A 17,407-nucleotide genomic window follows, 5' to 3' on the forward strand; every position below is an offset into this window, starting at 1 on the left:
CCTATGTTTCCTTATAATTTGTTTCTCTTTTTAATATTTAAATATCCATTTGAAGCTTCTTTGAGTTTATATTGAGAAGAAATTTTTGCAATTTTAAAGTCTTAACTGTGAGGAACATGGATTGAATGATGTGACATGTTTTTTCAGTAATATCCTAATCTTTATTACAGATTCTTTAGTCTTTTCATTCAATCCTTTACATTGTGATAATTTGAAAGCAGAAATATGATCAGGCAACTATTTATAGTCTTGCAATCCTTCTTATTACTCAGGGTAAAAAGCAAAATTCTTATTTTACTTATAGTTCAGTAGTACCTCCTCCCCCATTTGACAGTCTCAGCAAATGCCACTGTTATAAATCACATTGTTCCCATAATATTCTGATCTCTTACTTAAAATTAATTAATAAAGTACACGTGGATTATGGCTATTTATTCAACTGCCCTTCTAGTCATGATCAGTATTTCATCTTAGAATTTGAAATATTTTCTGGGATATAGTAGATAATTAGAAATATTAGTTGGCCAGATACAATGAATAAAAGGGAAGTAAAAAAATTTTTAATTCAATGTAATAAACAAAAATGTGTATTTAATTCAAAATTTGAAAAAAAATCAAATTCTATTTTTCAATACGTATTTCTGATAAATTCTTTTTACAGTTACGTTGTTTTCTTCTTTAGGTAAACCAGACAAAGTCAATGCATAAAGAAAATTACAGTGAAGTGTCAGAATTTGTGTTTCTGGGACTTTCTGCTTCTAGACCAATACAGCATGTTCTCCTTGCATTCTCTACAGTGTTTTATATAACAATTTTCCTAGGAAACATCTTTGTTGTATTTACAGTGGTCTTTGACCCTCATTTACATTCCCCCATGTACTTCTTTTTAGGAAACCTCTCATTCATTGATCTGTGTCTTTCTACCTTAACAGTTCCTAAGATGATTTGTGACATGTACTCTGGGCACAGTACCATTTCTTTCAAGGGGTGCATCATCCAGATATTTGTCCTTCATGTGCTGGGTGGATCTGAGATGGTGCTGCTCATAGCCATGGCCTTGGACAGATACGTGGCCATATGCAAGCCCCTCCACTACCTGACGATCATGAGCCCATGGATGTGCATGTTGCTCCTGTCTGGTGCTTGGGTTATCGGTCTCATTCACTCAGTGGCCCAGTTAGCTTTTGTTGTCCATTTGCCATTTTGTGGTCCAAATGAGATAGACAGCTTTTACTGTGATCTTCCTCAATTTATAAAGCTTGCTTGCTCAAACACTTACAGAATGGAGTTCATGGTTACCGCTAACAGTGGATTCATTTCAACAGGCACCTTCTTATTACTGATTATCTCCTATATCTTCATGCTGTTCACTGTATGGAAACATTACTCAGGAGGGGCTTCCAAGGCCCTCTCAACTCTCTCAGCACACATCTCTGTGGTGGTTTTGTTCTTTGGACCGTGCATTTTTGTTTACATGTGGCCATTTCCCACAGTGTCAGTGGATAAGTTTCTTGCCATTTTGGACTTTATGATCACTCCCATTCTCAATCCCACCATTTACACACTGAGGAACAAAGACATGAAGCTGGCAATGCGAAGATTTATTAGTCAGCTACTGAGTCTCAAGAAAATTTCCTAAATAATTTCCAAGAACATAAGTGATGTTTTCTGTAAGTTTGTAGCATTCTGTTACCTTGAGACTATTTATTCTCCTTTAGCCCTCCAAAAACTTTGGGTAGTTTATTTCACATTTATAGCCAACATCTTGATTATATGTTCAATTGGTTATCCGTGGGAAATTTTACATAGCTTAAGAGTTTAAATACAGTTTTTATGTGGATCATATATGGATTATTCCATAAAGACTATTTGTTTTATTTATTCATTGTGTTTTGTTTTTGTTTGGTTTGGTTTTTTAGGATAGGTTCATGCCATGTATTTCAGACTATCCTTGAACTCACTAGGTAGCCCAGGCTGAGCTCAGACTTCCGGCAATATCCTGCCTGTGTCCTGATTGCTGGGAATACAGGAGTGCACCACCGCACCTGGCAAAAAACTATAAATTTTCCTCCAATTAACAGTATACTTTTGCAGAGTTACTTACTTAAGTTGATATTTTCTTCTTTCATTGGGTTAAAAATATTCTCAACTAAACAGTATAGTTTTTCTCATCATAGCCTTTAGTGAAGCAAAGCAGATTGAGATTCTATATTGATCAGATTTTTGCTCTTTCTGTCTGTCCTTTGTTCTACTGTTTATACTAATAAGTGTACTGAGTTACATGAACATAATTTTAGAAAGTTTAATTTTTTTACTAAAATACATATTGCATAATATTCATGTATGTAGAAAATAATAAAGTTTATGAAGAAACAAATGTGTTTTCAATGCCATTTGGGATCTGGTCATTAAGAGGACAAAATTTGCCCTCTTCTTCTCAACCTTGATTGTATCCTAGCCCTTTAAATATATACAGTAAGGAAAAGTAGAAAATTTAGAAGTGATATTAAGCCAACAAAGTAAACCAACTTGAGATTCAAATGTATTAAAGAAGGAAGTCTCAGATATGATCTCACTCAACAATTTATAAAATGCAGTAATGAATATCATTCTGTGTTCAGTGATGAAACCTGTGTTCTGAGACACCCAGGCCTGGGAAACTGACCAGCACACAGAGCATCACAGTACCTTTTGGAAAACTTTAATTGTTGCCATTGTCTTCTCATATTGAGGTGTAATTTGTTTCCTTATCACTGACATTGTATAGGGCATCTTAGAGTCTGGAATTGTGGATAATTCACAGTGTCCCTTTTGTATGTCTGAAAATAAATACAATCCTATTAAATTTAAATGTTCCATCTACAAATGAATCTTAAATTATTTAAGTTAAAATTCCCTATCTTGAACATTTAATTATAAACTGTTTTAAACAGCCTGGATTATCAGTTTAATTTGTAAGACCCAATGAATTCTTCAGCAACTATTTCATAATATTAATTTTCTTCAGCAGTTGCAAGAAGTGTACACATAAATTTTAAAAGTTGCTTAGTCGGGCAGCCTCATACAACATAGCCTATTTTCTAATTAAGTAGCCAGAAGGCAGTTTGCAAAATACTTTGAAGGCAATGCAAACTATTTTGTGGTTTGTTGAGTTTTTTTCATACATTTTTTGCCAATGGTCAAGAGATGCCATTGAGATGGTCAACAATATTTCAAGCAGTGCACTGATGAGTGGAATTCTGTGGAATTTGGTTTACTAGAGTCAAAGGGTTAAAAAATTCTGCAAAAGCCAAGGACAAATGGCAGATCTGACTTAACCATCAAGTTCAAGTGTTAGGAATTGTTATAAGAATCAGTGTTATGAGATGAATTTTGCCCCTCCAAATTCATACATTGAAACATATGCCCAGTACCTCTAAAAATAACCCTTCTTGGAGGTAAAGTATTTTAAAAAGTGATGAAGATAAAATAGGATCTAAAGAGATCCTTATCGAATATTAGCGATGCCTTTATAAGAAGAAAGGCAGTACCAGAGATATTCAACTACAGAGAAAGGGCCATTTGAAGAAATAGCAAGAAGGTGGCCATCTGCAAGTTAAGGAGAGAGAGAGAGCTGGAATTATTAATTATTTGGCCTTGGATTTCATTCTCTAGGACAGTAAGAAAATTAATTGCTGCTGTTTTGTCATGTGCTCTATGGTAGTATGAACAGTTCTCAGAATACAAGCTATTAACACAGTTGTGGGATATTAGTCCCATATATACAAAGTCTATTGCTTTACAAAGCAGCAATAAAAGGGGAAGAATCTGAAATTTAAAACAGGAGCATTTACACTACTTCAATAGCAGTATACTCGAAATAATTTCAGTATAATCTAACAAAACTGATTCAACTTGGCTATAATCAAAACTTCCACACTCTGATGAAAGAAATTAAATAATTAAATAGAAAGATGTATTCCCTGTTCATGGGTGGAAAGATGCAATGTTGGTAAGACGTCCATTTTTCTGGGATTAATTTATATATTCACAGCAGTCCAAGTCAAAGTCCTGCCAAAGCACTAGGTGAACATTGAAGAAGTGCTCAAAAGTAAAAAGGAGATAGGCAACGTCACCTTGTCTCACCTGCTGTAGGTTTATACACTATATTGAGGTTTAGTAATGGCAATTCTCTGACTTTTCTTCTCTTTCAACATGCTGTCTATATTATGTATATTTTTCATTATTTATGGAAACAGTAGAAAAAACATACACTACAATCTTGGCAGTGATTAGATCAATGATTAATAATATTATGAGAAGACAGATAAAGGAAATATTCAATATTTCCTGAAAATAATTCAATGAATTTTTATTCTTATTAAACTGGGCTGTATTAATATATTATTTTTATATAGTCGTATATTAGTGAGACAGATGAGAATCATATGTTCCTCTGACTCACAAGAAACGAGAGTTCCGGTAGGCTCTTAAGTCCTGAGCACAGTGACAACCTCCGAAGGGTGAGCTGGCTGTCACTGCCAATCTATATAACTCATTTAATTTCTTAGGCCTGCAATTCACATCTTGATTCATTTGTATGAAATACTAAATACAGAATAAAGAATTGGATATTATATCCTACGAAGAAACAGAAGAGACACACATTTTAATCACATTTTGTTGTGTTGCAGTAACATTCTTGTATCTTACTATAGATTATCATTATAGCTTGAACTCTAAAGTAAGAGAAAGTAAAGCAGCTAAGGGATTCCCCAGGAGAATGACAGGGAAAGTCTTTCCAAATTTTGCCGCTACTTAAAACACCAGTGCTACTGCCCCAGTGCTACTCTACACAGTATTGCATCCTGAGGAGGACACCTTCTAAATAGAATGTGCCATTGCAGAAGACAAGTTGGGCTTCTTGTGAACCTTAATGTAGAATCTAAAGTAAACAACATCAGCCAAGAAGGACCTTATTTCCAAGGTGATACCCTTAGGTAAGTAAATCACAAACTCTCTGATTTGGAAACTTTCACTTTCTTCCCACTCACTAATTTAAACATTTTTGGTAACATTTCTTCATAGCAACATGTGGATCTTAGAGTTCGGAATGTGTTATTTACTTGTTGTTTTACTTACCAAAATAGTATAGGTTTTCTCTTCCAACAAATCTCTGAGACTTATGGGCTTCTTGGACCAGCGTTTCATTCTGATAAAAGATAAAATCCTACAATCTCACAGTCCCAAACCTTCAGTTTGGAGAACGATGGTCTTCATAGATCATTTGAATTATCTGACTTCTGTAATTCTTTTCAAATTTTGCTCATTTCATCATTTAAACAAAGTGTTGAACGTGGAAAAAGCTTAGTTATGATATTAATAAAGTGAAGTATATCCTAGTCTGTAGACATACAGAAGGACACTGAGATGATTTTCATAATAACAGAAACTTTTATTCCAACTTGTTTAGGCCATTTGAATTTGTGTGTCTGCATTCTCTAGAGAGGACAAAGTGTCTTACTTCAGAAATCTTGTCTTTTCATCTTAGTTTTTCAATATCAAAATTCCTACCAGAAACCAGTGTGGAGTTATAGTGTAGGACTTGGAGTCAGAGCTCAGTTAATCTTCTAGATCTGCTACTGTCTTTTTGTATGACTAGGACAATCAAGCTTTTGCATCTACCAAATGAAAAAAAAGCTATGATTATTAAAACATAATGTTTGTAAAGTGCTTAGTGCTATGTAACACATGCTAGTTAGGAAAACTTACCATGTTCCAGGGTCTAAAAAAGGTAAAGGACAAAAAAAAAGAGAGGGATAAAGGAGACAAAATATGAAAGAAGAAAAAGAAGGGCAAAGGAGGAAGGAAAAAAGGAAAGAAGGATGGGAGGAGATTTAAAAAGAACAATTTAAAATAGTTTAGAGACTACTTCATCCATAAGGTCAGTATAAATAATGTAAATGAAGAGTTTAACAAAAACAAATGAACTTAGGCACATATTCTTCTTTGAATAACCATAGGAACATGATATGTGCCTATCATATGAGCTAGGCTCACAAATGAAAGTGTTTTTGTCAGTGAAGACCAGTGGTCAGTCAATGCATAAGGTAGATACCCCCACTTAATTTTCAGTACTGCTAATTGATTGCATTCTGAAAGAACTATTTGAGCATAATAATTAATATAAAGGACAGTGAGTTTCTGTTATCATCCCCCTAAGATGCTGAGGACAGAACCTGAACTTGAACAGGTAGGTAAGACGCCCACACCTTTTCAGAACCTACATCTATAATTACTTTCCCTCCTTGTTTTTACTCCCCATGATCTATTTTCCTTCTATTGCCCTTCTTCCTTGGTTAATTCTTCATATTTCATGGTTTTTACTCATGCTGTCTGACATTCTCAAGATTTTATTCTCAACTGAAATGGCATTGTGAGCGGAATATAAAATATTCTTCAAAATGCTAGTATCTGTTTAAAACATGTGAAGTATGTTGAATATTCCATTCTCTTACTGTCTGAATATCAAGATTATGCAGACAAAACTACTATCTATGTCCTGCTTGTCCCAGGCCTTATAATACAGCATAAGAAAGCAAGCTACCTTTACTGTTGCCCAGAGGGTTTTCGACACTGGAACGTGAAATGTTTTAGATCTCCTTCCTGAATTTTATGAAGTTCTGGTGATGGACAGAACTTCTTTAATATTAGTAGAGGGCTGGACAGTTTCTGACGTTTCTCTTGTTTCAAATTATTTTGCTCTCAAAATAGACATATGAAGTAGAGTCCTTTAGCATTAATCTTTGCAGATGAAGGAACTGAGGCACCGGACATGCAAGTAACTCACACTAGAACACAGCTAGTATAAAGAGGACTTGGAGAGGCAGACAGCCGGCCTCTGTGTCTGTGCTCTTCTACACTGCATTATGTTGGGCACTGGAAATTGCTGGTATAGAAATGTACCCTTCTTCTTCATTGATTTTCAGACATCTGGTTTGTAAATTTAAAAAAAAACAATAAATGAAACCTCTCAAAAAATAGAAAGTTGGGTTGGGTATAAAGGGATAATTAGTTTAATTCATTTAAATCTCTCCATCTATACAAATAATGAGTAAATTTTAAGTATTTATGTATGCTAAATGCCATTGCTTCCACTCTCAAGTTAAAAAGGATTCTGCTCTGCAAATGTTTCTTTATTGAGAGCGTAACTTCTTGTTAGTGCAGATTTAATAGTAGTTTAAAAATATATATTGTATAAATGTGAACATTTAAGCAATCCCTTATCCTTAAATAATTTCTAATTAGTATACATTTTCAAAAATACTAGGTAGATTAAAGTAATATTACACATTTATTTCATATTTTCTTTATTTATCCTTTCAAAATTGATCCACGACAAGGGATGTAGATTTCACATCTACTATTTCCTAACCCTCTAGAGGGAAAGTATACATTCTATCAGCTGAGATTGAGAAACAATTTCTCCTTGGTCCCACAAAAGCAATAAGTTTATTCCTCTGATCTGAAAATAATATAAAATAGAGTCTAGTTCTAAATTTGGAGTCAACTTAGAAAAGTTTTCTGAATACCAACCATAAAAACATTGATCCAGAAATGTAGCTTAGAGGCAAAGTTCTTGTCTAGTATGCATGAGATACTGAGTTCAAACCACAGTACCTCAAAGAAAACAAAAAAAAATTAAAACATATATATTTATAAAAGCTTGTACTTTACTTGAAAGACTTGTAATCATACAAACCTATTTTACCAAAATATCTATGGTAAAACACTCAGAAAAATATGATTTTAATATTTCCCTAAAAGTCTAACAGCCATTAAACATTATGATTTTTTATTAATTCTTATAATATATTTTTATTAATTATTATAATCTGCTCTTTGCCATATTTTAAATTATTCAATACATATCTAATTTTAACTGACTTTGTTCCTTTTTTTCCACTTTAGTTGTTACATTTTGATACCCTTTACAGAAAACATTCTCTTGTGTCTGCAATATTTTCTTTTCAAAATTTCTCTTTGTGTGAGATGGATATTTGCATCTCTTGAGAGCAACTGGAAAAAACTACTGGACATTTAATGAGCACTGTAGTCATTCATAGATTATTTAAGACAAAAACTTTATTTTCATAACTTTGATTGAAAATTTTTTACCTATTAGCATGATTGTATCTCTCCTTTTAGTCAAAATTTCAAATATAACAGAAGGTTTTGCCTTTTTTAACTGAATTTTTATATTTCACATTCACTTCTTTTATAAATGACATTTTAAATTATGTTTTAAGGTAGTACTTTTATATTTATTTAAATTATTGTATTAGATTTAATTTACTTAACATTAATTTTGAGGCAGACACTTGTGTGGTTTGTGAAGAATTAATATTCTGCTACATCTTGTTGAAGAATATTGCTTGATTTATTCTGTTCTACATAGAATTGTTTCACCATATTGCTATTATTTCTATTTTTATTGTTCACTTAATGTTTCATGTATAGACAGATGTTAGTTTAAAAGCATACTTCAAGAATCTTACTGCTTAATATTTCTTAATATTTCTTAATACTATATTATCAAAAATTTTGTCAGTGTTCAACATTTAAGTTTATTCAGCAATAGCTCTGTAAATTAATTCATTAAATCGTTTATAAAGGAAATAGAAGTGGAGCTTAGGGTACAGTGCTTCCCTAGCATGTGCAAGACTCTGGAATTGATCCCCACCACTGACAAAACGGTGTCTATGGATATATCCTCTGAAATCAAACTCTGCCAACATTCTCTCAGGGCCTTATAGAAATTATCTGAGCCTTAGCGTTCTTGTGGTAGACTCATTCAGGCTTTCAGTAAGATAGACAACGGATCCTACTCGCCTTTGCACAAAAAAGTCTGGAAACAAATGAGAGTGGCAGAATTTAGGGAAGAACGGAGGCAGAGAGCACACCCAATAGACTTTCTAATTATCAAGATGGAAAAACAGACTTAGAAAAGAAGAAGGAAGGAAGGAAGGAAGGAAGGAAGGAGGGAAGGAAGGAAGGAAGGAAGGAAGGAAGGAAGGGCCAAAAGCTCAGAAAACAGAACCAAACGTAGACAAATGGGATTATATCAAACTAAAAAGATTCTGTACAGCAAAGGAGAAAATCAACCAAACAAAGGGACAATCTGAAGTTTGACAGTGAATATTTGACAAATATTTATGTTACAAGAAATTAATTCTAGAATGTTGAAGGAACAGAAAAATCTTGACACCAAGAAGCAAATGTTCAAGTTTCAAAAAGACTAATTTATAAATGCTTCTTAAAAGAAGAGATACAAATGGTTAACAAATGCTAAATATCACTTGGATAATGAAAGTCAAAAACTGAGACACTACATCCAAGTTCAAATAGCTATTATCAAAAAGAAAGCAAAAAAGAACAAATGCTGGTCAAGATGTGGATTAAAAAAGAATTGTCATACACTGTTGGTGGGACTATAAATTAATAGTGTGACTATGGAGAATGGTGTGAAGGGTTCTGAAAAAATTTTTAAAATTACTATATAATTCAGCTGTTCTATTTTTGTTCTATATGCAATGTGGAATTTGAGAAAAAGAATCAGCCAAGATATCCAGTAGAGATAAAGTACAGCACATATGTCAATTGCCATAAAACAAAATAAGAGGACATTATGTTATGTAAAATCAACTAGACACAGAAAGAATATAGCCCTTGTTTTCCCTCATACTTGGAATTTTCAAAACAACTGATCTGAATATAGAATAGTGATCACTATAAGTAGGGGAAAGACAGAGACAGGGTGGAGAAGGAAGGTTGAATTATGTCAGGGTACACTATGCACCTCAGGTATTTGCAAACATAAGACATGTTTATCAAAAATTAAAACCCAACTTTTAAAAAAAAGAAAACACTGGTGAAATTTATTTAAAGGTAATGGCATAAAAATATCTATTTCACCAGGGAAATAAGAATTTGGAAAAGGATAATTTACAAGGTAGCCCATGAGCAAGCTGTGTGAAAACTTTGTCACCTGGGCTATTAGCATGAAACAACATAGAAAATAGGTCAGAGAAAAAAAGAAGATAATCATGAGAGGCAAAACAAATGGAACAAAATACCTGATCAACAATTTTCTAAAAGAAACTTTTGGCATTTCTCTAATACACACTTTTTTTTCTTTCCTTGCATAATTAATTACATTCCCCATTCTGTCAAAACTTCTAATTGCTTTATTAGTTATTTTTATGTTACACATCTTTACCTTTACAACTCACACAAAAATGTAATATTCTAAGGATATTAAGTGTACTTTATTTCCACTGAATTAGACATTTCAACATTTTCTTTCCTCAGGTGATGGGAAGTCAGCATTCAGCATAAATTAATGGATGTGCTAAATAGCTCCACTGTTTCTGAATTTTTGTTGCTTGGACTCTCAACTGCCTGGGAAAATAAAGTTTTTCTCATGTTCACATTCTCCTTACTCTACTTAGGAATCATCCTGGGAAATCTCTTCATTGTCTTTTTAATAATTGTTGATTCTCATTTGCATTCTCCTATGTACTTCCTGCTAGCTAACCTCTCCTTCAATGATGTGTGGGTTTCCTCTACCACAATTCCCAAGATGATCTCAGATCTCTTCAGTGAACACAAAGTCATTTCTTTCCAAGGCTGTATGACACAGATATGCTTCATCCACATCATGGGAGGAGTGGAGATGGTGTTGCTCATAGCCATGGCATTTGACAGGTACACCGCAATCTGTAAGCCTCTTCACTACTTGAACATCATGAGCCCTAGAAGGTGTGTTTCATTCATAGCCCTTGGATGGGTAGTAGGAGTGGTCCATGCTATGTCTCAATTTTCTTTTGTTATAAACTTGCCTTTTTGTGGTCCCAATAAAATAGATAGCTTTTACTGTGATTTTCCCAGGGTTATAAAACTTGCATGCTTAGATGGAGCCAATTTTGAGTTTGTTGTTGCAGCGAACAGTGGCTTTATGAGCATGGGCACCTTCTTCCTTCTTCTGCTTTCCTATGTCTTCATTTTGATCACAGTCTGGAAACGTTCTTCAGGAGACTTATCCAAGGCACTTGTCACTTTGTCAGCTCATATCACTGTGGTTGTCCTTTTTTTCACTCCATGCATGTTTCTCTATGTGTGGCCTTTCCCCACATCATCAACTGACAAATACCTATTCATTGCTGACTTTGCAATCACCCCTGCCTTGAATCCTGTCATCTATACACTAAGGAACAAAGACATATTGATAGCTATACAAAGATTGAACAGATTCATTATGACAGACTTTGCTGACCAGATTTGCTTCTGGATCTCTAGAACTGTACATCCACCTTCCTGTTGTTTATCTCTACTGTGATGTCTGAATTTAGCATGGTCAATGGAAATGCATGGCATCTACCTCACTAAACATAGTCCTACTCCTCCCATAGGGTATTTGCTTACCCACTGCTTTCTATTAACATGAGAAATGAGAATCCCCTATGATGTGTCTATTCAGGAGACAGAAACAATGTGCTAAAACATAAGCTTTTAGGATTTAACTTGTGGTTATTTGACCAAAAGAAAAGATACAATGACATGTATTTTGTTTCCTATAGGTTTAAAAGTAAAATGCAATGCTACCTTAGTGAGTATAAGAAACACCAAGTTAAATGCTTAGTTAACTCTGGAGAGCACATTAGAGTAAAATCCAAAGATAAATTTGAATGCAGACATTTTATTTTGAAGTTGATTTTTGGAAGCATCAATGGGGGAATAATACCTAGACAAAAGGCATGCTTATGCTAATAAACTATCTACTGTGCCCCTTTAGGAGATTATATAAACTGTGATTAGAATTTTCTAATGTTGAAGGGCAACATGGAAGAATCTCAAGTACTGAGTAAAGACACCTACACTAAAAATGAAAACACAAAAAAACACAATGGGATAAGATCTGGTACCAATTAGTATGTCTATTATCAAAAAGCAGAGACATCAGATATGCTGAAGAGGTGGAGAAGTGAATACTTTTATAATCTTGGTATAAATGTAAATTAGTAATTCCCCCAAATTACAAACAGACCATCTAGGCATGGTGATTCATGCCTGTAATCCCAGCACTCTGGGAGGCTGAAATAGGGGATCATAAATTCTAGCCTGGCCAGAGCAGTTAACTCAGCAAGACTCAGTTTCAAAATAAATTTTAAAAATTAAAGGGAGATAGGTCATAGCAAGACAAATACTCTGAGTTACAGTTTGAAGATAATGATACACAGTGTATTAACTATTGTTGCTCTCTAATTATTTTCTTGTGAACTTTTTCATAAATTAAAAAAAAATTTTTTTTAATGTACTGAGTCCAAACATGACGGAATAGAGGAGGAGCCATACTGGAGCTACTCTGAGAAAATCAACTAAAAACATAGCAGCTAACCTGAACCTCCAGTGACAAGGTGAGGGACCTGCAGTGCCACTGAGAATAATGAGTAGAACAACAATATGATCCCTCCTGCCCTACGACTGGCACAAGATAGAGGGACTCAAAGCATGAATGTGGCTGTGACTAATGGTGTGAACAGACTTAGGGAGTCGGGGACAAGGTGTGGGAAATTAACATGCCCCCAGCACTGCCACTAATGGAACAAGCACCCTTTGGCCAGAAAGTCAGCACTCCTGCCCTCCAACTTCCAGCCAGCAGTGCAAGCAGCCTTAGGAGGACACAGCAGGACAACAAGGAGGACAGCTCTTGAGAGGAGTCGGGGTGTGAAACAGAGGAGGTTGTGCAAGCTGGGAGGGGTCAACTGTACATGAGACCATGAACAGCCTGGAGCTGTCTCTGAGGGAGCCAAAGCAACTGGGAGATCTACACAGAAGCAAACAAGATAAGAACATGTGGTCAGGCCATCCAGAAGGCTGCTAGCTAAATGTTGGTCCCAACCTCCACATCTAGAGGCCAAGATCAGCCCTGTACCTAGCCCTAATCCTGCTGGGACTTGGTAGGATTACCCAGCCCAGATTTGGGCTCTAATTTGGACACTACCACAGAAAAGTAGGCACCAGAAGAGTTTTTTCCTTCTTCCTCTCTTTGCCAATTAGTTTCCTTTTCCTTTTTCTGTTGGGTGTTTTTGTTTTGTTTTGTTTTGTTTTTTGAAGGGTTGTTTAGGTCTGGAATTCTGCCCTCAACTGTCATTCTTGATTTTTTGGTACTTTCATATGAATGAATATTGTTGCCAATCTTACTGGTTCACTTTAATATTACTTTGCTTTCACCTTAATTCTTTCTCTCCAGTCTTTTTCTCAGGTTTCCCAAAGTTTGAAGGGGTGTCCTCTCTCCCTCAGCATTGCTTCTACTATATTTCTCTTCAGTTATAACTGCTTTGTCCCCTAACCTTCTTAAACTTCACCTCCCCCATAGTAAAATCACTCTACCAATTGGAAACTCATGGATAACAAGTGGTTTGTGTTGGCTATTATTGAACAGGTATTGATCTTGATCCTATGGTTAAAAGTACCAAATTAGCAATTGCCATAGTTTTTCAGTTTCTAAACTGTGCTTGAAGATATTGTTACTGCTAACTGTATTACTTTACCTGGGATGCCATACCTGCAATCGGTCATTCCCTTTTCACAACTACACTGCAACTGGTCATTCCCTTTGTACAACGAAACACTGTGACTGTCTAGGATTATAATCATCACTGTACTACAGCACCAAAGGACTGGGAACTGAGCCAAATAGATAGCAAGTTCACATCTCTAATAAATTGGGAAGGTAGGACCTTTGCGACAGACACAAAGACCAAGAGCCAGCTACAACTAGAGGACATCTCTGAGAAATATACATTTCCTAGGGAAGGCTTGATACTAGTGGTAAAACTACCTACCACAAGTGGTTTACAACCATCAACACAGAAAATAAATTAAAATTTTAAAAATAGAAAATGACAAGCAAAATGCAACCCAACCTCCATCCCACCTAGGCCAAATCCAGGGAACAATGAGATGAAGCAAATCAGAAGCCACCCATTGGAATTTTTCAGAAATGATAGCAGCAGAAGTAAATAAACAGATGAATAAGGCTATAGAGAAAATCATAGAAAAAGCAATCTCTCAGGTTAAAAAAAAAAAAAAAGATGATCATACTGAAGGGCCTGCTCAGCAAGTCTAGAGTAGAGATACATTTAAAAAAAGAGAGAAAGAAGCTTAAAAAGTAATAGAAACCATGAATATCAAACATAGGAAATAAATGAAATATATAACACAGTTTCAAGCAGATATCCAGGAAATCAAAAATTCCACTACAAGTTTGCAAAGCCAAATGAAAGTGAAAACAGACTATCAGACCTAGAAGGTAGGATTGTGGGTAGTTATCACAAAAAGAAAGATCTCTTAAAAATAGCAAGGGATCATGAAAAAAACAATCAGCCAGCTGCAAAATAATGAAGAGAAAAGCAATGTAAGATTGCTCAGAGTCAATGAAAAAGCAGGAGTCACTGCAAATGACACAAAAAAAAATCTGTTCACAGAAGTAATAACAGGAAACTTCCCAAGTATGGAAAAAGAATTTGACATAGTGAAGCACATAGAATTCCAATTATGAATGACCAAAATAAATCTGTAACTGTTATGGATGAGCAAGGTTGAATAAGAGAGATGTACCACACTCTGTACCAGATTTGAGCCCTTTATTATAGCTGATGGCCGTGGGGGCTAGTGCCCAAAAGTTTCCTTGACAATAGGAAGCAGTTTGATTTCTCCTTTTACATCATGTGTTCAGTTGGGGAGGCCTCAGGGGAAAGCAAGTGGAACCTTACAGAAGCAGAACCATGCCAGGTTAGTGGGGGGAGCAAAGGAAGTTTCACACACACTAGGTGTGCTACAAAACATCCTGAAACAGCAGCAAGTTTACTTCTGAGTAGGATGTGGGGGGTTTGGATGCTTTGTTCAAGTGCAAGCACTTTGTGCAAGCACAAGTACAAAATAACATTGAGGCACAAATGGAGTTGGGCTGGCTATCACATCATAAGGCATATAATAATTAAGATTTCAGATATTCATCACAAGACAAACATATTAAAATCTGTTGGAGAAAAGAAATAAATCACCTATAAGCAAAGCCCATCAGAATCACAGCAGACTTCACAACCCAAACCCTTACATCAAGAAGAGCTTGGAACAAAGTATTTCAAGTTCCAAAACCATACTAATGTGCACTGCAAAACTATCTTTCATAACTATTTTTCCATGACAAAGAACACCTGAAGAAATTCATGACCATTGATGTAAATGGTCTCAGTTCACTAATCAAAAGAAACAGATTGGCAAAAAAATGAATCAAGAAATAAGATCCAATAATTTATCACATATCTGAAACATATTTTACTCAAAAAGAAATTTGACTGAAAATCAAAGGCTAGAAAACAATAGTTCATGCAGCAGGAACCCAGAATAAAGCAGGGGTAGCTATCTATTTGCAGACAAAATGAACTTCAAGCCAAGACCAACCAAAAGAGACAAAGAAGGTCACTACATACTTGTTAAGGGAAAACTTCACTAGGAGATAACAATCAGAAGTATATATGCACTAAATACCAGCACACCCAACTTTATAAAACAAAAATTAACAGACATGAATAATCAAATAAGCACTAACACAATTGTAATGAGGGACCTCAATACCCCGCTGTCATAAATGGACAGATAAACTAGACAAAATAAATCAACAAAGAAATATTAGAACTGAACCAAACCTGTGAACAAATGGATTTAGTAATTGCCTGTAGAATTTTCCACCACATATCAGAATGTACATTCTTCCCAGCTGCATATGGGATGCTCTGCAAAATAGACAACTTACTAGCTCATAGAACATGCTGAATTAAATGCAAAGAAATTGAAATTATCCCATGCATATGATCACATGATATCACAATGAAATTGGATATCAGTGGCATAAGAAACCACAATAAATTCATAAAAACATGGAAATTAAAGAGTGCCCTCCTAAACAACCAATGGATGAATAGGAAATTAAAGAAAAAATTAGACAGTTTCTACAATGAAAAGATAAAGCTGATTCATCGTACTGGAAGGAATGGGACACAGTGAAAGCAGTCTGATGAGGGAAATGTTAAGCGGTGAACTCTCATATTAGGAAAACAGAGGAAACTCAAATAACCAACATAATGTTAAATCTCAAACATTTAGAAAAAGAAAACATCAATCTCAAAGCTTCTAAAAGAGGAAACTTAAAAGATTTGAACAGAACTTGATGCAATTGAGACTAAGAAAATAATACAAAGAATCAATGAATCAAAGTTAGTTCTTTGAAGGATTAAATAAATTTGATACTCTTAGTCAATCTTATCAAAAAAAGAAAGAAAAGACTCAAATTCATGGAATTAGGAATGCAATGAGTAAAATCACAATGGATCTTGTAGAAATCAGATCATCAGCACTTATTCAACAAGCTTTAAAGAAGAAATGGACAGATTCCTAGGTACATATGAATTACCAAAGCTGAATCAAGAAGATATAAAAATTCTAAATAACCCAATAAAAGACAATGAAACTGAAGCTGCAATAAAACAAAAAAACTAGCAACAACGACAAGCCCATATCCTAATGGATTCACTGCTAAATTCCTCAAATTTAGAGACCTAATGTCAATACTCCTCAAACTCTTTGATGAAATTAAAATGGAAGCAATACATCCAAAGTCATTTGCAAAAGCAAGTATTACTCTGAAGCCAAAACCAGAGGAGTATCCAAACAAAAAGAAAGACTATAGGCCAATCTCCCTAATGAACATAGATGCAAAAATCCTCAAGAAGATACTGACAAACAGGATGCAATAAATCATTAAGATTATGCACCATGACCAAGTAGGATGAAGGGATGGTTCAACACATGCAAAGAAATAAATGTGTTATATTAACAGAGCCCAGGACAAAAATTACACGGTCATCACAATAGATACAGAAAAAGCACTTGCCAAATTCCAACATCCATTCAGGATAAATAAAAAAAAACCTACAGAAAATTGGAATAGAAGGTCTTTATTTCAATCTAATAAAAGCCATCTATGACAAACAAATAGCCAACATAATACTAAATGGTCAAAAACTGAAAACTTTTCCTCTAAAATCAGAAACAAAGACAAAGATGTCCACTACCACCACTGCTATTCAATGTAGTTCAGGAAACATTAACCGAAGCAATTAGACAAGAGAAAGAAATACAACAGACAAAGATAGGAAAGGTACAAGTTAAACTACTATTATTAGTGGATAAGATGCTCTATATATAACCAAATGCAGTCAAGTAGCTGGGTACAAAGTCAACACTCAAATATCAAAAGGATTCCTGTACACAAATACTAAACTTACTGAGAGAAAAACTGAGG

At 34.8% G+C, this 17,407-nt stretch overlaps 2 protein-coding genes across 2 annotated transcripts; both read left to right on the forward strand.

Moving 5' to 3' along the window:
- Positions 1–682: 682 nt before the first annotated feature.
- LOC104849709 (olfactory receptor 4F15) lies at positions 683–1,639 on the forward strand. Its single transcript, XM_010606236.3, has one exon. The coding sequence runs from the start codon at positions 701–703 to the stop codon at positions 1,637–1,639; it is 939 nt and encodes a 312-aa protein (XP_010604538.1). The 5' UTR covers positions 683–700.
- An 8,742-nt stretch (positions 1,640–10,381) lies between these two features.
- Positions 10,382–16,859, forward strand: LOC104849735 (olfactory receptor 4F21-like). Its single transcript, XM_010606262.2, has 2 exons — positions 10,382–11,280; positions 16,823–16,859. Exons 1-2 carry the CDS (start codon positions 10,382–10,384, stop codon positions 16,857–16,859), a joined length of 936 nt encoding a protein of 311 aa, XP_010604564.2.
- Positions 16,860–17,407: the final 548 nt, after the last annotated feature.

The sequence above is a fragment of the Fukomys damarensis genome, unplaced genomic scaffold (assembly GCF_012274545.1).
Source record: "Fukomys damarensis isolate Sample0158 unplaced genomic scaffold, DMR_v1.0_HiC HiC_scaffold_17, whole genome shotgun sequence".
Classification (NCBI taxonomy): Eukaryota; Metazoa; Chordata; class Mammalia; order Rodentia; family Bathyergidae; genus Fukomys; species Fukomys damarensis.

Bases quoted from the DNA above. Each gene is read 5' to 3' on its own strand.
- LOC104849709 (XM_010606236.3), top strand. From the start codon at position 701: ATGCATAAAGAAAATTACAGTGAAGTGTCAGAATTTGTGTTTCTGGGA.
- LOC104849735 (XM_010606262.2), top strand. From the start codon at position 10,382: ATGGATGTGCTAAATAGCTCCACTGTTTCTGAATTTTTGTTGCTTGGA. The intron at 11,281-16,822 runs ATTGAACAGATT...CATAGATGCAAA, and splicing joins ATATTGATAGCTATACAAAG to AATCCTCAAGAAGATACTGA.